We start from the raw sequence: 23,700 nt of genomic DNA on the forward strand, positions 1-23,700 counted from the left end.
TCAATATTTATACACAGAATATTAAACAATGACATTGACTGTACTAAACTTCTGTCCCTTATTAACTTTAACATACCTTTGCGACGTACACGACATGCAGTGCTATTCCACACGCTTAATTATAAAACAAATGCAGCATCTAATTCGCCAATTAACCGAGCTCTTCATACTCTAAATAATATTTGTCTTAACTCTAACATTGACGTTTTTTCGGATTCACTGCCCAAATTCAAACGTAGCATCATGTCAATAATTTAAACTATTCAATGCGCACACCTATAAACTACACACGTCACCTGGTAATAGGAATAAACATACCACTTAGCAGACATTACAAGGAAACATATCATAGGTACCAAACATGAATTATCTTATACCTGTATATTGTTTCATCTCTGTAAATCATGTACTGTTTGTTTCTATAATATTAAATAAAATAAATTAAAAAAATTCTCTGCCGAAAGCGCATACAGATAGACCAATAGACACAACCCTGAGTAGTAATGTGTTGTTCGCATCAAAACTAATTGCGCGACCCATAGCTATTTTTTTATGTGAAACCGCATGAGGGTTTCAACTTATAGTGAGCCAGTGTAGCTATAGCATCCCCAATTAGGGTATGTTGTAAGGCTGGAGGTAGTGGGTAGGAGTAGAGGAAGGTTGGAGAGTATGTAACTGTTGTGTTCGTACAAACAGGTCTCCAACTCGTCGTGGAAGGAGTTTATAAATAAATGGTTATTTTAGATTAATCAGGGATTTATTAATACTCCACGTATTATAATGGTGACTCGATAGTCGACCTAACTAGAAGCTGGCTAATTGGATTCTGAAACAGTAAGTTTCTCTGGGAGCCTTCCCACTGGCCCTGGCGACTACTGACCACTGGCTCCATCTTGCGGACTTCCACGCAAGCTCTATGCACTGCCATCTGTACATGCATCTATGAAGCTCTTACTTCTCATGTAACATGTTTCAATACTGAATGGTGGTCTTACACCAGGGTTACACTGAGAGTATCTTCCACTCTGAAACATATTACTTTTAATGTTTTAATCGTGAAATAACACATATTAATCAAATAAAATTTACTAGGATTTGCACCCGCGACCTCCGTATTGTCAGTGGAGAGCCCTACCCCTCGACCACGGATTGTCATAACCTTGTAACTTTTTCGCTAATACCAATAGGTACGCAAAACAAATAAACTGGTTTTTTTGTAACGCTTAACAAGAATATCGCTGCCAAAAGTATACACAGATATACCAATATATAGATATTCACTAAAGGTAAACCCATGATAGTTTTATTGCAACCTCATCCATCGTCATTCACACAGATGATTCATTTGATAGAAAAAGTGCTAACAACGGAGCTCGCAGCGGCAGTATTGTGCGAGTATGTACATCATAAATGCCTTCGGGTTTTCAATAAACAACCGCGAGTACGGAGACAGATATTCCTACTTCTATAGGCTTTGTTTTCCCATCGCGCCCGAATGTTGTGAATTAATTAAAAGTTATATCTCTCTTCTAACGAAAAAAACACGGATTAAAAATTGTGCATAGAATTTTTTCGTTGTTCCAATTCAAAGCTCGCTGCAAAAACTTATAATTGGAGATGGTTTCAATAAAGTTTTATAAAATTCCTTATATTTCTCAGTGGAGTTAACATAATCACAGTTGGTTCTATAATCTATCATCGAAAATAAGAAAATACTAATTAATGCAAGCGGAACTTGAAAGATACAGAAAAATAAAGACGTAACGGACTCAACTGTTAATTGGCATTACGCTCTGCCAAGAATACGTGGAGTAGCGCGTAGTATCGCCGCTCCGAAGTGTGCGTGTGGCATTGTCTTTTGGGTGACAATGAAACCGATTTGAAATAAATTATAAACAAACATACTACTAAATCTGAGCAAACCACCAATCTTTACAGCCAACCACCTCTAGCTGAAGCTCGAAGTTCCAAATTCCAAGAGCAAAAATAATAACAATAATTCTTTAGACTTTTACAGATCTTGGTATCGCGTCTAGTTCCCACCCAGGATCACGACAAAAGCAACATTTTCCGCTTATTGAGATGGCAGTAAAAGATTTATATTTATTTGTCACGTTATTCGTAACCTGAGGATGTTTATCTTTCTGCTAAAAAAATATAAACATAATTGCATCAAATCTTTCTATTCCTGGGTCCCAGATAACCTAATCAAATTGATTACCTTTTCAAGAAAGAATTTAGATATTTTAAAAGTTTGATCAATTTCACCAAAAGCTTATATCGGGCACGGGGACACGCCCACAACACAATTCTGTCGGTTGATATGTTCAGCAGAGTTCCCTTAGGGCCGGTACTTCAGTCTACATCAGACGGATTAAATTTTCAGGCTTCCTAACAAAGAACAACTTGACGAACGTAAATATCTCTCAAGAGATACAGTTACTTAGAAGGCAACTGAAATACCGGACCTAACTACACAATTTTGTCCTAAATACATGCTGTACAAAACGGGTATTGTTCCTGTTCTGACAAAAATGACTGTTTTTGGTTTCAGTTTTTTTAGCGAACCGAGTTCGCTTTATAGAAGTCATACGTCATATTCACTTTGTGTGAAAAACAAAGGTTCTCGTTAAACTAAACGCGACCAAATAGAGTCAATAGAGGCTATTGTCCCTATCTATGTTGGAATTGAGGATTTGAGGCGGTCAGCGCAGAAGTGACGTAAGTCCAAATAACAGGGATTTTGAATGAACGACTTTGATATGTACATTTGTACTAAATTAAAAAAGAATCCTTTCGAGAGAGAGAGATACAACATGAAGAAAAATAATTATTGCTAATTTATGAACAATCTCTTCAAATTATTGGTAATACGGTTTTAAACTGGATTGCAAGCGCTTATGGAATGATTTCATAGGTTTCCTGATAAACTTTTAGTAAAATCAATTATCAAGATTTCATAAAAATTACAATATTTTCGCATTTCGCCAACACGTGTTCCGATATATTAGAAATTTAACAAAAGTTTATCAGGAAACGTCCTGCGATCCCGAATTACCAATAATTTTAAGAGATTCTTAGTTTTCTCCGTTAAGGATGTCAAGTAAGAGTTGAAGAAAAACTGAAAGAAAAAGAAAAAAAAGTCAAAATTCACGTTTGTAAAAGTAATATACATTAACCGATGAGGGTTGAAAAAATGGAAATCAACAGTGTGTTGTTGAAAATTATGTTAGTTCTATGGCGAACTTGGTCGGTAACTATGTAACTTTAGAATATGGAATATGGGATGCTGTGTGGAAGGTATTTTTACGGAAAGGAAGGAGAGTTCTGAGAAGGAAAAAGGTATGAGGGCTGGGTAGAAATCTAGGGGTCGGTGTGCCCAGGAGTGACGGACGTATAAATCCTTCCCCCCGGCTGCGGTGCAAGACGATGGGTCGAGAGAAACCAGCTCGAGAGGTGAAAAGGTCTCCCCGAACCGGCCTCCCCCGATTCGGGGAGCAGGCCCATCCGCCGTTAAGATCTGAACACACCGCACCCGATAAACCCGGGCACCCCTACTAGATCACCAAACGTAGCGAACCACTTAAACCGTTATCCAATAAATGATTCCCGGGGTGGCGGTGCCTCCCGAATAGGCAACGTTTAGGCGTCCACCAAGCAGTATAGAGATGTTAACTTTGTATGGAAAATGATTACAAGGGGCTCGTTAAAGTTTTTGCACATAAAAATCGTGTGAATATTTTAGTAATGACGCATTTGATTTGGGGTTAAATTGGCTAAGATGATGTCGTTGTCACCAGGACAACAGAATTTGCCTAAACACAAGGGTTTTGCATTACGCTTTAGTTCCTCGCAGTTCGCTCTGCGGGAATCCAGTCATTAGAGAGCCAAGAGAGAGGAATTCTTCATTCAAGGCCAAATAATAATAATATTGTTTTAACTTCATTGTATCAATTCTACTTTACTAACCGGGTCACATAAATTAAATGTTCTTCTTAGTGTTTGAAGTAACTGCATAAACAGTACGAGTAATTGAAGCCGGTACCCCTGTTTACATTAACTCCACACAAGGAGGCCCTTATGTCATCTCTGAGATTGATGTGTGGCGGGTCTTTTTGAGGAGAGGAAGGTCTTGAAGAGACCCATGTTGTAGGAGGAAGGAAACACAGAGGCCGGCAAATCGTTCCACGGCCGAGCTCTTGAACTTGAGAACGAGTCGTAAAAGCAACCAGTTATCATGTGAATTTCAATCGTGTGCTTATACAGGGTTTTCCAATAAGAGGTGTTATTTTGATATTCAATCGTAAAAGATCAATGGCTTTGTTGCTTGTGTGGCACGTAGCGCCGTTTTGTTGAAAGTAAACGCTGTCCAGATTAATACCATCCAATTGCCATAAAAAATCATTGATCATCTCTCGATAGTGCAATCCATTCACCGTAACTGTTGCTCCAGCCTCATTTTCTAAAAAGTAAGGTCCAATGACTCCGCCGGACCATAAACAACAATAACTCTTGGGTTTTCCTAGCCCCAGATGCGATAATTTTGCATGTTGACGAAGCCACCGAGGTGGAAATGAGCCTCATCACTCAAGATGATTTGCATTTGATTCACTCAAGTGAATTTTAATAATTTCAATGCATTGTTGAAGCGTGTATCGTTCCATTTTTATCAATGGCGTAGTTTCTACTTGTCAAATGTCAAAAAATGACAGCTTCAAAAGTAACATCTACCGAAATAGCGGGCTATTCAAAATAACTATTCAATAATAGGCTATTCTATAATCTTATTGGAAAACCCTGTATTTAGTGTGCGTTTGGCGTGTTTTTCGAGCATGTACCAGCGCCGAAGGAATCAATGGGTATTTTGGGGCTCCAGACCAGAGGTGGCTTCCATATTCAACGCGCGAATTGCAAGTACACTTAGCGTATTTAAGTAAGTACTGTTTCCTTTTTTAAATATATTGTACGAAGTTAAATATGGTTCCTACCTACTTTGAAATTTAGATCAATATTTTACATTCTCGATGCCAAACAGACATTAAAATATCGTGAACTCAAATATTTAAAAGCCTTAAAAATGAACTCATTTATCCCTTAAAAAAGCATTTCATTCATTCTGGGTAAAAGTCTAATTAAGTTTAGAAATAAAATTCACTTCAAAGTCGTTTTTCCCTTGATATTTTTTGCTTTTAGAGCAATGACTCACAGTCTATCTTGTTTAAATAAAAAGAAACTTTTTCAAAATTTAAAGGATGTATTTGACGTTATTACCCGTGGTACATTAAGGATATCTGTATATGACACATCAAGTATTAATCCCGAAAAAGGGCGTAACAACAGGAATCTGAAGTACTCGCACGTACTCTCGTCATTTCCTTTATATGAACATTAGAAAGACAAACTTACTTTTAATAATGTCCTGTGAAAGTATGTCATAATCGAGTGACCATTTTAAATTTGTAATATTAATTGTTTGTGGTTAGAGACGTTGTCCCTACAAGACAAAGTCCTGGGTTCGATTCCTAGTTGAGACCCTTACCTTTTTTATTTGTATTGTTCTGTTTCATGTGTCGTAATAAATATCAATAATTAATTGTTTGTTTTAAATTATACTTCAAACTACAGGCGGTAAATAATGACGTCATATTTATCTATAATACTTTTTTACATGTATCTCCAATTGCCCATAAAAATAATATTGCCACTTGAAAGCAAAATTTTCCACTCTATTGAACGGTAAAGAAGACATTACCTACTTTAAGATGCACTTAAAACGCTATACTTCTAGTTTCATAAAAAATAATAGCTAGAATAAAATAAATACAATAAAAAACTATTGAATCTCTAGTTTTAAATGGTTTCCCATTTTAAAATAGTTACCTTGGTAGCCGTAATTAAGCATCAAGCACTTATATTTTAATTAATTCATCGATTATTGTGCTACCTTTCTGACCGGGTGGAAACATCATTGGCTCTAGAAGCTGGTCACTTGCACAAACGCAACGAAAACAAACAAAATACACGTTATTTTAACAATTAAAAAACAACAAAAAATCGTGATTTTGCTCTCCATTCAAATGCGAAATTATCTTTAGTATCACCCTAGATAAATAATCTATAATCCTGTGTTTAAATCGTAATTTTCTCATATCTTTTCTTCTGGGGGTGAAACAATCCCACAGGCTTAAAGCATTGATACCCTTGTATGGTATACACATTTAAAAATACCATGAAATGATATGCAAACATTCCCTTGAAAATTGCAAAGAGTAATGTTATATCAGTTTTTATAAATATATATTACCTATTCAGTCTGTAATGAGAACGAAACGGTACAAAACCAAAAAAGATAATTGTTAATTAACCTGTTGCGGCATTTTAACTATGGAAATTAACACAATCAATTCATTGGAACTTCAAACCTTGGAACCGAACCTGCAGCAGAAAATATTTCAGATCGTTTTAAGTATTCCAACATTACTAATGCCAGTGTCAATATTTGGTCGCGAAAAATCCTTTCAATTAAACGTGCTCTATTGACACAGGGTCTTTTGTTTCACTTCTCCATCAGAATTGTACTTAGTTGCTGAAAAATTCATCCTACGCTGGAAACCCTTACACAATAACAAATATTTTTTCTTCTCTTTTTTATCAGAAATCATTTCATTACGTTTCTCCTTTTAAGGCTTTAATGCGAACCCTCTTTTGATAACTTTCTCTGTATGCAAAACAATCAAAAAATTATTCAGATGGCTTATTGTTTATTCTATTAACTTACTAACCAATAAGCCATTATTTCCTTGGACAAGAAAGATAGGAAGCGATGATCAACAACTCTATATTGGCAAATACTTCATTCATATGAACATTGAGGAGTAAAATGGAGTAATTACTGCCCGTTTAAGGAAATTTTTGTAAGGTTTTGTCCTACCGACCAAATTACAAAACGATAAATAACACTGGTCGACATTTATTTTTTTAAGTGCTGTCCCTTAAGCATAGCTAATTTTTTTATATGTATTTAGTATCCATAAACACGAAATGAAACAAAAAAAAATTTTAATAGATCAGGTTTTTTTATTATTTAACAAAGTTTTTTTACATAATTCATCCATAGTATGACGCAAAATTTCAAAACTAATTCAATTTTTTTTTTTGCTCCTGATTTGCGTTTGTGAGTATTTTGAGAGTCTTTCTGCAGGGTCCAGCAATAGTCTGCTAGCATAGATGGACTCCACTTTCCTTGGTGTCACTTTTCCATATCCGCAATGTCCTGGTGAAATCGTTCACCGTGCTCGTCACTGACATCTCCCATATTTTCGGGGAAAAAATTCAAATGAGAGTGAAGGAAGTGTATTTTTAGTGACATGTTACATCCCATATTTTTATAGACTATGAGCATTTCAGACACAATGCTGATATAGTCTTCACTTTTATGACTTCCAAGAAAGTTCTCGACAACATTCTTGAAGGCTGACCAAGCGGCTAGCTCGACTGTTCTCAACACTGTTATAAAATTCGGATCAGTCAAGACCTCCCTTATCTGTGGTCCCACAAATATTCCTTCTTTAATTTTTGCGTCGCTGACCTTAGGAATCTTTTGCTTTAAGTAAATCATGCCATTTCCATCCTTAGAGAAAAATTTCATAAACCCAATTTAACGTGTAAGGGTGTAAGTAAGATATCTTTAGATTTTACTAAGGGAGCATGTTGAACATTCTTCATGCCAGGTTTAAGGTGCTTTCTAGTAGACCAGTCCTTCTTGGTATAGTGGTTTTTCCTGTCTCTGCTGTCCCACTCGCACAGAAAACAATAATACTTTGTGTATCCCGCTTGCAGTCCTAGTAGGAGCCCTATTATTTTTAGATCACCACATATTTTCCATTCGTATTTTACAAATTTATTTTTTGTTAACAGCAGCTTCATGTTGTCATAGTTCTCTTTCATGTTTGCAGCATGACCAAATGGAATGGATGGTCAAACATCAAAAAAATCAATGATTACTCACGAATAAAAATGAATTAATACACATTTTAGTAAAACTTAAATCCCATAAAAACCTGACGTGATAGAAAAAAACTAATCACATATCTGAAATCAGCGTGAAATTTCCTGTCGGATTTGGCTACTTTCGTTAAAGGGACAAAAAATGTGTTGACCAGTGTAATTGCAGAATATTTAATTAATTACCTATCAAATCCTATCACAGCACATAATATTACACCAAAACCAAGTGAAATTTTCTTTAAATTGATGAAAAAATAGGTGTACAATTGCCCACTTGTTCAAATATATTTACACAATAATGACAGTGATTGCATACTTGTTCATATTCATTTCTACAATAATGACAATGATTGATCACTTGTGGTGATTTTTCACGAAAACAGCACTAAATAAATCAGCCCAATATCATTATTATTATTCTATATATTTCCACAATAATGCCAATGATTGCCCACATGTTTATATATATATTTCCACAATAATGACAACGATTGCCCACTTATTCATATATATTTCCACAATAATGACAATGATTGCCCACATGTTTATATATATATTTCCACAATAATGACAACGATTGCCCACTTATTCATATATATTTCCACAATAATGACAATGATTGCCCACATGTTTATATATATATTTCCACAATAATGACAACGATTGCCCACTTATTCATATATATTTCCACAATAATGACAATGATTGCCCACTTGACTATATTAACTTAATAAAATAACCTGAAGATGATATACACTTAGTTATTTTGTTTTATTATCAATAATAAAAGGTAAAACATTAAAGTAATACAAGAAATACCTTCAAAATTTAAAAAAATTCGACGCGCTCCACAAAATCTGATTTTATTTTTCGATGAAATGTTTACATACCCACTTTATTGAGAAAATAACAATCTAATTAGAATTGACCATCACTAGTTGCGGGCAATCATAGTGTAGTTTACCCTACTAATCTATTATTTCGATTTCTGATAATACTCAAGCATTTGATTAACTGTTAGTACTAAGTCTTCCCAGGAATCTCCCAACTTCTTCAACATCCCTCTTTACCATTTATTTACCTTTACTTCCCTCCTCTACTTCTTAGAATCTCAAAACATTCCCTGGTGGATAACAATTGGAGATTTTGTAGTTTAACCGGCTTCAAGCTGTTAAAAATAAAAGCAAATTTTAAAAAAATTCGACTTAAAATGAATTTACTGCGAATTTTTTCATACTCGCTGAAGCAGATTGCTTTTAATTATTATGGAATCCAGTTTCTTTTTGTAAAAGCAAAACATTTCCTATGAATAGCGAGACCAGATCCGGTACTGGTCTCTTTCACCCATCGCAGAAGAGCTTTCTCTTGTTTCTGTGTTTCTCCTTCCCCTGCCCACCCCCTATCGTGACCAGCCACCCCCGCCCTATTCCCCGGCTAAGGTAGTTATGTATTTCCAACTCAGATCGTCGGTTGGGAACCAGAATAACTTAATCCAGTTTTATACTAATATGTTAATGGTAATACATTAATATTACAGGACAGCTTATATTTGACATTTAAATCCACAAGGAATCATCAGATCATTATGGTGAACAATTTCTACATGAAGTTGTTTTCAGCAACTGGATATTTATTAACTTTTGAAGGTTGCCCATCAATGAATATTTAATCATTAAAGAAGTAGATAATAGTAATAAATCTAAACGAAACATGAAACAGAACAAGATGCATAAAATTAAAAATGGTAACGGTTGCAACTGATCGAAGAGATCCAGGTTTTGATTCCCAAATGCGACAGTTACCTTTTAATTTCTGTGTCTTGTTCTGTTTCATGTTTCGTTTAGATTTATAAGTATTAACTTCTCCAATGATGAATACTTGTTTTTAATCTGTTAGATGCACTGGAATGTCACGAATATTATACATATTATGTAGTTTCATAGTCGGTTAAAATGTTGTGGCCAAAATTAACTAGATATCTACTTCATTTCATCTTGCTAACCGTCAAATAATTACATGTTTGTCAAATTTTCGATACCTATATGTTGTGAAACTTAGGCGAAGTCAAGTAGTAGTTAAGAACTAGTTTTATGTAACAGATTTGTAGTGTGACCAGTAAAAAATAAATATTTATAACGTTTATATTTCTGCAAACAATTTTTTCTGCGGGTTCAAACTCGCAGAAGATGAAACAGATAACGTATTATCTTTGCAATGCAACATACTTGTTCTAAATTGGAACCGCTGAAGAGATAATATCACTGGAACGTTGTTGAAACCATTGATAGAGTGTATATTCCTTGGAAAATCAGTTTAAAATCTGGTTCCCATGCGGGAAGTAGTAAGGGGGGTGTGGCGGCTGTCGACATCGCCCGAATCCTTCCGACCTCGAACTAACTCCACGAAGGGAGTCGCCGGTAACAGCCCGCAACATTCGGTTACCCCGCGCCAATTTCAAGCGCTCCTTGAGTTTTTTAACATAAAAAAAGCAATTTACACGACTGCTGATTACGGTAAAAACCCTATTTATCAATGAAAGGTTATACCATTGCTTTGCCTATGTTTTCCAGTACGAATTATACAATATCTCAGCGTGCTTGTCGGCATTTCGAAGTTATCGCCGGAGACCTGTGCTCGGCGAGCGTTTGTAACTGACTGAAGTCCGTGGTATCTCACAGCGGACAATGAACCAATGTAAGTGGCTTATACGTAAATTGGTTCTATCCATATACTTCAATGGTTCAGAGATATAAAAATCGCATTTTGGCGATGAGTTGTTCTGGTTTGTAGCCAGCAGTAAATAAAATGCGATTCACGTCACCCGCAGATATCACAAATGCAATATTTTGATGGAATTCTCAGCCATATAAAAAAAAAACTGACAAATCTCATCTTTTTCATTGGCATAAAATTTCACTTTAGAATAGAATGATTCTTCCTGAGGTTTCGTCGTTGTTCTTTGTTGTCTGTTATATTTTTAATCACTATGTTCAACTCGTAAAAGATATGTCTTCATCTGGAAATGTGATATTTTCAAATGTCCATTTAACTCTCAAGAAGTAGGACAAGATGTCGTACTGATTGTTTCAAAACTCTGTAATAAAACATATTTTTGATAACAACAGAGAAATCGAGCAGTAAACGAATCTATTATTAACAAAAGGAATTAATAAAAAATCACATTCTAATGAATACGCCAGAGAAAGGAAAGGAGAGGACGTGGATAAAATAAATCATTAGATTTGGGTGCACGGCAAGTAGCTGTTTAGTTTTTCATGATTTTATAAGAAATTCATAACAGTCACAATGCTGGTGATTTATTTGTTTTTTTTGCATTCCCTCTATACAGGAGGTCCAGAGAATTTTTTTTCTCTCAGAGCCTATATCATCTTTGGGGATGCTGTGTGGAGGGTCTTTTTGAGAAGAGGAAGGAGTGAATGTGGGTCTTGAAAAGATCCATTAATGTCATCCGTGTACATATGTTGGGCACGCGTTTAATATTCATCGGTGCCGAAGGGATCAATGACAATAGTCCCTTGGAGCATCTTCCATTGTAATATCGGTAGAAGAAGGTCAGCATACCTACCTGACGCCTGTGCTCAAAAATTTGCAATCCGCTTGTTAAGGTAGGGGAATCCATCAAACGGACCGCCCGTTTCTGCGCAAAGTAGGGATTTTTTTGTAGAATTTTGGAGCTCCACAACAGAGGTGGCTGCCTAATTCAACAGTGGGGCGAACTTGCTATTTGTTCAGGGTCAGCAGGAGTTACACCAATCATATCAATGGAAGGCATGTTGTTTCCGTTAAAGGAGACTAGATTGTATTTACGATCCCTTTTAGACGTAATCAAACATGATTGTATCTTTGGAACATTAAATTCGACTTGGTTATTCATACCCCAAGAGGAAACCCTCTCGAGGTATTTATTAACCTTCTAAAAATCTTTAACGTGAGATTTAACGTACACATATATTGTCACCCGTTTGAAACCACTCTGGGAGAACATAATCATATTTTATGTAATACAAGTAACTAACAATCCTTCCGAAGACTGTGTGCTTCAATAATTCCTTCTCCGAACTAATTAGGGTTTGTCTACCAAACTACCTTTGCTTGCTACCCTTTCAATGAAATCAATTTAGAACGTGTGTACCTAGTACATACTTTGTACTCAAGGTACCAAGGTTTTCTAACATGAGGCTGCGAACATGTGTGTCTTTGTTAAATGCGTAATTGCGCGCATGCCAAAATCGCGCTTCGCTAATAGCATGCGAACATGAAATACATCGTAACTCGCATGCTTTTGGCAAGTAATTTCCACCTGTTGCACAATATTATTAATATGAATACCGCACAAGAATCCCAACTGCTCCCAGCCTCTGGAGCCAGTGAGACTATGGCATCCTCAATTGGGTTATGTTGTGGGGCTGAAGGTAGTGAGGAGGGGAAGGAGATGAGGAAGAGGAAGTTGGTGGAGTATCTGGCGTACCTGATCACCAAACACGGCTAAAGCAATTTAATGCAACGTTTCAATTCTGAATGGTGGTCTTACATCAGGGGGATACTGAGAGTATCTTTCAATCTGTAACGTGCCGCAAGTATACTATATATCATTTTAAATTAATAAATTGTGTAGTAACACATATTCATCTAATCAAATATATTTTAACCTGCGACCTTCGGTTTGCTAGTCGAGAACCTTACCCCTAGACCTTGGAGGCCGTAAATATCACTCCACGTAAATTGGTTATTTGGACTAACTAAACACACAAGTTAAAAATTGATGTTTTAGGATAATTTTAACAATGCTGAAATTTTCTCAGATAACACTTTTAATGATGTTATTTCCTCATCAACGCTATAAATAAGGAACGATGATTTGAGTATATAATCTAGCCAAGTGGTTAGAGGCGTTGTTTTAATAAGGCAGAGATCCTGGGTTCGAATCGCAGTTGAGATTGTTTTTTTTATGTCTTATTCTGTATTTGTGATGTCTGTACGAATGTGAATGAGTGCAAGCGAGATGAAATGCTTGCAAGATCTTATAAAAGGCGATGCACGTTAGTTGTGTGCCTCTTTTGTTACAAACAGCTCCCCAATAAATACCAGTATATAGATCACCTAAGAGTATTATTGCATACTACCCGACACGCTACAATAAAGGCACGATAATACTCCATACATTACATTTGGCGCAGCCGGTAGGATTCGAACCTAAACTCCTAAAGGGATTGATTTATTAGCATTATTTTCTTCTTCAATCTTATAGCTTTTCATCATGTTTAACACAACATTTATCAAGTCTGTATGTTGCACCTAAAGAAAAAAAACTAAATTTATGATAATTCATTATTTAATTCAGTGTGTATTCACGCAAATTATTAAACTTTTCTTACAATTTTCGCATGCTTAAAAACGCACACCTAAAGTCGGCCTTACGCCTCTGGTTCATGTAGTCTCCAGTGTACAGAGATTATTAATTTGTACATTCAAATTGTCAAAGTGTAACAAGCCTTCCGATATTAATACCGCTTCATTCGATAAGATACGAGTACCTAAATTAGTCCTTAGGAAATTTGATTCAATTTTGAAGTTCAAAGTCATTTCGTACACTTAGCATTATTGTGGAAACCAGAATGGCTACCTTTGTAATTTATTTCAATAATTTAGATCTTTCTTTTATTTTTCTTCTTCAAGCTTCTGGCGTAATCCCTCACAGAGTTCGGAGTTAATTCCACACGAAGAAAACGAATATTGTTATTTTATTGAAAATAACAACCTGTTAAAAACATGATAGCATTTCCTAACAAACTGTTAGTACTTTCACAACATAACACGTGTTCTTGCAGCTTTGTTTATCATGTTATGATATAATAACGAAATGCGAAAATATTTGAATTTTTTTGAACATGTGTTCCTACATCGCCATAAAACTAATAATAACATTATTATGAAATCTGTTAATTTATTCTTTAAATGCCTGCAGTACCGTTTTTAACAGGAATACTAATAATAATTAAAGAGATTTTTAATAATTTTTCAATATTTTATATATTTTTTTTTTTTTTATTTTAGTTTATTTAGGAAACATACAGTTATACAAAAAATAATTGAATATAAAATATAGAACATGATTTAAACCACTTAAGTTCCATTTATAACATTTATAAAAGCTATAAATTAATAAAAAGTAATATAGTACATAGTGTGTATGAAAAATGATTAAAAAGAGAATACTAAACAATACAGAAGTAATATTTTTAACTTAGGTACATAATAGTACCTTTAAGTTTTGATAAATGTAATATAATAAAATCTGAGATGGATGTATTGTGAACATCGTAATTTTATATAATATGTAAAGTACCTTTAAATTTTGATAAATATAATAGTATATAAGTTTAGAGAAAAATTATAAAGAAACAGTAAAAGGTGATTAGGAAAGTAGTAATGATAATAAAATAGTAAGAAGTATGGAGAAATTTTAAAAAGAATATGTCAAGAGATTTTTTTTTAGATCTGCCTCGGAAGAAATCCGCATGACGGGGGAACCATCATTTTTTCTTAAAAATATGTTGCCGTTTTTTGTCCATAAATATTGGAAGTGGTTTTGAGTCTTTTGATCCCTTGCTTTCTTCAGTAAAAGTTTATTAGAAGGTGTGAGGTGGTCATTGAGGAATATGCGGCTTGCTACTCCTGGAAGGCCGATGTCTGCTGTGGTCAGGGTCCGGTGGCGACGGGCAGCTGTCAATAAAGCATCCTTGCAATCCCGCCGAAGAAGACGTACGATAATATTGGAAGTAGTTGTGGATGTTGGTACAACTTTTGGAGTTGTAGTTGGCCATGGTCGCACTCTTTGGATAAAATCAATGTCATTTTTTTGTATTTGGAATCCAACCTTCTGGGATATATTTTCCACGATATTAAGAAGGTTTTCACTTTTAGAAGTTGGCACTCCGTGAATCTCAATATTACTCAGTCTATCAAATTGTTCTCGTTGATTATTTTTGGTATTTACTTCCTTAATAATCTCCTTTAAATTAATAATTCCACATTCGAGAGGGTCAATTTTAGCGATTTTACTGGTTAAAGTTAGTACTTTGCCGTTTAATGTTTCAACTTCCGTAGATAAGAATTCTACTGATTTTATAATGGGTTCTAATTGTTCCGTAAATTCCTTTAATTTTGTGTCAAGTCTACACATAATGTTTTTTTCTAACTCCTTAAATTTTTCAACGATGGTTTTTGTAAGTTGGTTTACGATTTCATTTAATTGTAAAGGTTCTTCAGCGCCTTTGTTTGCCCTCGTATTCTTCATTTTGGAATGTCGAGTTTATATTAAATTTATTATAATGATATGAAAATATTATTGTTATACCTCCAAGAATTATTGAAAGATGGAGCTAAATAATATTATTATTATTAGCTTTGTGTTTGCGCCAAGAGGTGTCACTGTAGAACTGTTTTTAAAAGAGTTGTTAAATTTTATTAATTTAGAATTTAAATAAATTGTTCGTTTTAATTGTAGTAATTCAGCAACTTTTTGTTATTTAATTGGAGTTTTTATTTTATTTTTTCTTGATTACAGTTCACATTCAGTTCATTTGGTGTTTTGTTTTTTGTTTTTTTTTTTATGTTATGATCACTTAACCTCACAAAATTTCGCAATGTTACGGCGTGATTTAATAATTGTTAAGGTTTATTATTAATTTATTATGGTTTAGTTTAAGTTTAAATTGTTTTAATTACAGTTAACTTTCGTTGCTGTTGTTATTAATGGATTGACAACTAACATAACCTCGAAAAATATAACAGAGTGTGGCGATTAGCACAAAATTATGTTTATTTTAGTTTTATCACTTTTGTTCACTGTATTGGGATAATGTATATTGTTGAATTTAATATTTTAATTCGAGTTTCACAAATAACACACTTTACATATAGTTTACTAGATTTTTGTAGGAGCGAAATTTGTGCTTGTTTACTGTTTTAGTATTGTAGTATTATTGATATATCACTAAGTTACTAGTTATCCCTGTGCAGTTATCATCCGTTATTGGTGGTTCTCGTCTATTCAAATCCTTTAGGTTGTCATTTCATCACAACACATGAGTGAGATTTTCGTTTCTCTCTCCCAACTTAGGACAAATCAAGACACCGTGACCATGAGACGAACTTAATCGTTTTTTTCCAGCCCTTAAGTATATAAGAAATTGTCCGTAACCTTAAAATTAACGTCTTTTTAGCTGTCATAATTTTTAAGGTTAACCTCTTAAGCCCCTGATATTTGCAACGTACATCATTCAGCAGAACTCTCGGAATACAGATTCCGCGGAAAATATTTTCGCATTACATTTGATTCCAGATAACTTCCGCTGATTTTGAGCGTATTTCAGAATAAAACTATTTTCTTTAAAGCAGACGAAAGACTCAGATTACAAATGATACGACATAATATGTAATTGTTTTTTTTTTTTTTTTTGAACGCAAACATAGATAAAGTTTTTAAAGCCGCTTACCGATAAGTTTTTTATCATGTAAACTACCATTAGTACTTTACACGGAACTAAAAAACACTTTTTTTCGTTACTATAAAAATATTTATTAATTTTTCAAAATGCCAAATGTTATTTCATGACATAATTTTTTTTAAAAAGGTGTTCTCTTTAAATTCAAACTGAAAGCTTGGAATTCTCTCTTTCCAACATTGTTTAAATCACATTTCTTACCGTAAGACAAAATGACATATGATAACTTTTATGAGACCGTATAATATCTCCTGGTATATATCTCCTGGTATATATCTCCTAAAAAGACTACAGTTATTTACTTACTGTGAAGAATGTCTCCCAACATTGCCTAAGGGGTAAAGGATAATTATTTTTCCTTGAGTAGAACTAGGGTCGCTCCTAGTTAACGAAAAAGTTAATTCTAAGACCCTGAACATCCTCTCAGATGTAGCTACTTGAGATTGATATCGAGTCGCCTGCTGGTTATTGTTAAAGAATTGCCAGCCGGGAACAAAACGCCAAGCATTTTGAAACAATATTTTTACTTAATCAATGGAATTTCTATATTGGAGCAATGTTTTAATCAGTGGTTGGAGCATGCTGTAACATTTAACTGATAAAGTTTTATTATTATTTTATCACAAATTAGATGGAAATAATGTACCCGCTATATTATTCTCAAATTTAATTTGATTGTTGAAGTTTCCCCGTGATTTCACGGGACCATCGAGTTTACACCACGCGAGTACGCCAGAGACTTGTTTTCCACGAAACTAAATCTCTAAATACAGGGTTTTCCAAAAGAGGTGTTATTTTAAATAGCCCGCTATTTCGGTAGATGTTACTTTGAAGCTGTCAGTTTTTAACATTTGACAAGCAAAAACTACGCCATTAATAAAAATGGAACAATACACGCTTCAACAACGCATTGAAATTATTAAAATTCACTTGAGTGAATCAAATGCAAATCATCTTGAGTGATGAGGCCCATTTCCACCTCGGTGGCTTCGTCAACAAGCAAAATTGTCGCATCTGGGGCTCGGAAAACCCAAGAGTTATTGTTGGAAAGCCCTTCTATCCTCATTGTGTGACTGTTTGGTGCGGTTAATGGTCTGGCAGAGTCATTGGACCTTACTTTTTCAAAAATGATGCTGGAGCAACAGTTACGGTGAATGGATTGCGCTATCGAGAAATGGTCAATGATTTTTTTATGGCCGGAATTGGATTGTATTGATCTGGACAACGTTTATTTTCAACAAGATGGCGCTACGTGCCACACAAGCAACGAAACCATTGATCTTTTACGATTGAATATCAAAATAACACCTCTTATTGGAAAACCCTTTAGTATAAAACAAGTTTACTATCCGCGTCTGTATGTTTGTGCCCATAGTTCTTCTAAATTATGCAACGGATTTCGATCGGGTTTATATATATATATATATACATGGATATTATATTTATACAATGTAAAGAAAAATCGAGTAACGCCGGGTACAAGTCAGCTAATACATTTATAATTAATAAACTTACCTACTTATAGCTGTCAATGGCGTTCCTCGTTTTTAACCTTAAACCAGATTATATGTTTGTACCAAATTCGTAAATTGTAAAAGGAGTTTGATGCCCTTCTTAGGAATTAGATTGTTTTTCGTGATATTTTAATTTATGAAAATTAAATGGAAATAAAATTAATGAAACATTTTTTTAACCAGGCAATTTTAAAGGCATGTAAACCGTACCTCAAGTATAGTAGTTAGCCATTTCTTACAATAATATCAAACTATTAAAATCAAATCAAGTCAAAAGGGCGATTGATATATATTGTAAAGTTTGTATTTTGAAACCCGTTACTAATTAAATACACGTAGAAAAAGTCTACTTTTGTCGTGATAATTCATGTAATATTTTCCAACTTATTATAAATTGAACACATACTCGTGCTTTAGGTACCCTGAAATGAGGAGGAAAGTTATAAAATTGTAAGGCAAATGCAATAAGAGACCTTTTAATGATTTAGTTTACTGTGTTTTTATCAGAAACCATGCGGTAAGAGATAGTGCCGTAGAAAATGGTATCCGGTCGTACGTCTTAACTGTTTTGAAACTACCGACTTATTGTATAAATTAACCAATCAAGCAATCTTCCCAATAACCCTTCCATTGATACTCTATGTGTAAATTTAATTGACAAGCTCAGGCACGGAGGCTTCATCCTCAGAGGCGAAATTGGGCGTGCTTACTGTACTCCATACCCAAAGGCATAGGTCCTGAGATAAATTATTTTCTTCAAGCCTCCTGTATTTGTAAAGTAATGTAAAAAAATCTTAAAATGAGAGGTATATTCTTAAAACGTAATCTCCAGTCGTAGAAGTTATTGTGTATGCTTCTTATATTAAAAATTAATGTCGGTGTTTTTTGTTTGTTTCAGCGGAATCACCTTCGGAGGGCTGAAGCGCCGTCTGGCCGACCTTCCTATGAGCTACTACGCCAAGCCATCCATGAAGAGGGGCAACTTCGACGAGATCGATCACTCTTCGGGCTTCGTCGGCTTCGCCAAGCGGAACTTTGACGAGATCGACCACTCCAACTTCGACTCGTTCGTCAAGCGCGATGCGACCCCCGACGCCAAGTCAGCCAAGGCGCCGGTCATGCAGTTCAGATACTAGACGCGACCTATCTTTAAGGCTTTCCAAATGTTGAACAAAATGGACCGTTGACTTAAATTCTATTTCAATATTCAATATCAGAGGTCAAGTTTTGTGCCAGATCCTTTAAAATTAATAACTTCTGTATTTTTATAATTGAGCCTACAACACGCTAAGTGAATCAAGTCAATTCTGGTTAGTTTTGAGTAAACTAGGTTCAAATTTGAGTGTTTCTAATTCTGTTAGGGTACGCTGATAAAAAATATTGCAAATTTTGTAATAATATCTTCAAAAACAGGATTAAATGCCCTTAACGAATGAATTGATAGGTTTCCTATTAAGCTTTTAGTAAAATATCAAAGTATTGTCACGATGTCGGAACACGTGTTCATAAAAAAACCTTAAATTTTCTCATTTCGTCATTATAAATTATTAATAAAAACGCAGGTGCATGAACACGTGTTACGATATTATTACGAATTTACTAAAAGTTTATCTTTTTAAATAAAAGCTTTTCGCGCAATCTTTATGCAGTGATCTCAAATACAATATTTTTAGACTTAGCTTGTGAACCAACCAATTTACAAAAGCATAATATAATGTCGTCCACACAGGAAGGAGTTTATATATGTTGTGAATAATTGTGTGCTGTTAGATTTTTAAAGTTTCCAATATGTTTTAATGTCTGAAACAGATTAAATGTGTTGTTGTATTAATTACAATTCTTGGCTTAAATTATATTGGACTATTATTTAGGTTGACGTTCTATTTAAAATACATCTCGATCCAGAATAAATATATATGTGCCAATTCTCTCTAGAATGTCATTATTTTTCTCTGTATAAAAAGATGTAAAATATATGAAATGTATTATATTTAAACATAATTTTAATGTGAATTTATAACATTATTATATTCAAGTCAATATTTTTAACGAAAAATCGTATTTATGACTAATTAATATTACCAACATTCTACGTAGCACACCTACCTATATCTAATTCTTACAAAGAAACTTTTATTTAAATTGCAGTTTTTATAACATCAATCAATAACTTTAATATCATTTATCTTTGATAAGACATTTTCTTCAAATTTTATTATTCTTTCTAGGATGTTAAAACAATGTTTTGTTCTCAATATAATATATTTGTACATTTTATTATCCATATTCTAATATAAAACACAATTATTTATTAATCCCTAAATGATAACTAAACATAGTTCCCTATTGATGTTACAGTATTGAAATAAAAGTTGCAATGTCGAAAATGATTTTCTTTTCATACTTACCTTTCTCTACCTTTATCTCTGCAGAATACGAGAACACGTTTAGAAAATAATTCCCAACATTCCTCTCCACTTCTCATTATACTAGTCCCAGCGAGAGATCGTACGGACATCATCGACGTTCGTCCTCTTCTTTATCAAGCAGAAACAAAAGGACAGAAGATACTAGAACGACGACATCACCTACTATCTCTCGTTGGGACTAGTATATACTCCCACATATTCTTCAACGTTGCTCTGGATAGAAGAACTCTGATGCACATTTGTTATGATTATTTTAATACATACGGCAAAACATGTATCATAAGTACTTAAGTAACCTAACCTAATCTAACCTAACCTTCATAACCCAGTTAATAAAGTTTTTGTTCTATCACATTCTATGACTTTATATAACGTTTTAAAGATATGTATAAAGTTACAAGAATGAAGTGTAAAAAGTATAAATTATAAAATAACTAAAAAAAAATAATTAGTAAAAAAGTATTAAGTAATACATAAAATAATTTTGTTTACTGTTAAAAATTGTATAAAGTATAAAACAACTTCAAAATCGGTACATTAATGCAATAGAGTAATAATAATAATACTAATAAAATGTTCGGCTTTTCCGGAAACAATAGAACATATTATATCGGGATGTTCTATATTAGTACCGTTCGAGTAAGCATTTAGGCACAACCAAGTTTTAACTAAACATAACTTATGCCATATTATGAATACGAACCAAATTCATTTTTAGAAAATTAATATTATAAAATATATTATGATAAAACTATACTAACAGACCGAACGATTAGTCATAATAGACCCGATATAGTTTTACATGACAAAATTTAAAAAATAACTTATATCATTGATGTCGCTATTCCAAATTCCTGTAATATTCAAAAATCTTTTAATGAAAATGTAAGAAAATCCACAGATCTAGGAAATGAGATTAAAAGAATTTGGCATTCTAAGACTATAAAAATATTACCATTTGTTATTTCGGCTACTGGCATTATACCTGGCTCTCTCATTCAAAATTTAGGCGTATTAGATCTGTCAAAGAATTTACATATACAAATGCAAAACTAAATTATTTTAAATATGTGTAGGATTACGAAAGATTTTTTAAATATTTATATTGAGGGATCATTAGGATTCATAGGTCCAATTAGAAGTTATACCGAGCCGAACCCTCTGATATGAAAATATCTGGAGTCGGTGAATTATTTTCCCATTTGATCTCTGGTGAGTTGACGTGTTGTTCTTGTATTATTTTGAATTTATTATGCTTAAATAATGCACTTGCATAATGTGGATTGACTAGATGATAATTTGTGGAAAAGTGTGTGGAAGGGTTTAGTTTTTTTCTGTGGGGAAGATTTAACCCGGACATAAAGTCGAAAAAAAAATTATAAGATACTTTTCTTATGTTATATTTGGTCTACAACAAAAACTGAGAGTAACCGGAAACTGCAAAATACTAATATTTTAATTATAATGCAGGCATAACTTTTAGTCGATATCTCAGTGATGCATCATATAGACCAGTCTTTCTCAAAGTGGGCGATAACGCCCTCTTGTGGGCGCTAGAGGCTTACAGGGAGGCAATAGAAATTCTAGAGGGGCGGCGGCAGACAAATTCTATCTATAAAAATCCGACGGAATCTAGTTGAATTAAATAATAATGATCCCTTATAACAAAACTGGGTGTCCTCCACTTTGTTAGTTAGTTTTTAAATTAAGCAAAACACTAATAATGGATTAATATTTTTTCCATCACCGTCATTGGTTCCTCATTGTTCCTCGTTTTGTATGGAAAACTGTATCGGACTATCCCTCTTCAGTTCTTCAATTCATCATTGTATTTGTGTGAAGGTGGATTTAGTGCTGTAGCAACGTTGCTAAATAAAAAGAGAAATTGGCTGCAAGTTACTGAATGTGGCGACTACGGCTGTTTTTGTAATGTAAATTCGAGCCTGATATGAACAAACTCGTCGAAATGCATCAGATTCATCCACCACATTAGATAAGTCTTAAATTGAAAGCCGTCTTTTAATATCAATAAAAATACTTCTAAATATGATTAAGTGGGAGTTTTATTTCCACGCATTGAAACATTTTTTGATGTCAGAAATAGAATATGGGTCACACCGTATCTATCCTATCCATATAATAATTCATGTTTAAAAATTAAATTTTAAATAACTGTTTATAAGATACGCAACAAGGTAAGTTAAAAAAATATGGCGACACTTGATATAAGTGGGCGGTGGTCGAGATAAGTTTGAGAATCTGTGATGTAGACCCTCATGATTTTACAACGAACATTTGGGGTGGAAGCTTTGGTGTAGCAATATTATGTTTAATAAATAAATTACAAAAAAAAATTCTCCTACCGGCTGCGCCAATGTAATATTGTGATCTTATTGAAAGCGAGAGTATTACTGTTACAACATTGTTTATTATATGTCGGTATCCGAATAACAAAAGGAACCGAACTAACCATGCACAAACCCTGTAAAGATCACGGCAAGCATTCTGTCTCGCTTGCAAGCATCTATCTATCATATGCACTACAGTGCCCTCTTCTATTGAAGGTTAGCTATCATCGGAGTTATCATCAGACTTCAACATAGAATAACTCTACAAAACTTCAGACCTTCATGGAGAAAACTGAGTATTGCTAATTTATTAAGATCTTCTTTAAATTATTGGTAATCCGGTTAAAAACGAGATTTCAGGTGGTTTCCTGATAAACTTTTACAAAATTCCTAACACATCGGAACATTGTTCATGCACCTGCGTTTGTCTTGAAAATAGATTCTGACGAAATGCGAAAATATTATTATTTTTATGAAGACGTGTTCTGACATCGTGAAAATCCGCCAATTCATTCGTTAAGGGCCTGCAATCCCATTTTTAACCGGATTACGAATAATTTGAAGATATTATTAATAAATTAGCAATACTCATTTCTCTCCATGTACAACTTTGAAAGATTGTAAAAAAATATTAATTTAAGGCTGGCCGCATACATACGTTTTCCGTATTCGATTTCCGAATTCGTTTTCCGTATTCGGACATCCGAATGCACGGAATCAGTAGAAAATACATTAACTGCCGCACACGTTCGTTTTGTTTCCGAACGGAACAAATTCCTTACGCACGTTCCGAATGCAAGCCGGCGCGTTCGGAGAAGCCGAATGGAAAAAACCTAATGACGTCATGTGGAACGCAGCTCTTGCATACATTTTG

At 34.0% G+C, this 23,700-nt stretch overlaps 1 protein-coding gene across 1 annotated transcript in view; it reads left to right on the plus strand.

Moving 5' to 3' along the window:
- LOC149420168 (uncharacterized) overlaps positions 1–20,157 on the plus strand; it is a 78,331-nt gene extending 58,174 nt beyond the window's left edge. Inside the window, exon 5 of the mRNA XM_089636024.1 lies at positions 18,948–20,157. Within this exon, the coding sequence (XP_089492150.1) occupies positions 18,948–19,185 (238 nt within the window). The 3' untranslated portion in view covers positions 19,186–20,157. The remainder of the gene's footprint in view (positions 1–18,947) is intronic.
- The last annotated feature ends 3,543 nt before the right edge of the window (positions 20,158–23,700 follow it).

The sequence above is a fragment of the Hesperophylax consimilis genome, chromosome 10 (genome assembly GCF_061612785.1).
Source record: "Hesperophylax consimilis isolate HC1 chromosome 10, BYU_Hcon_1.0, whole genome shotgun sequence".
NCBI lineage: Eukaryota > Metazoa > Arthropoda > Insecta > Trichoptera > Limnephilidae > Hesperophylax > Hesperophylax consimilis.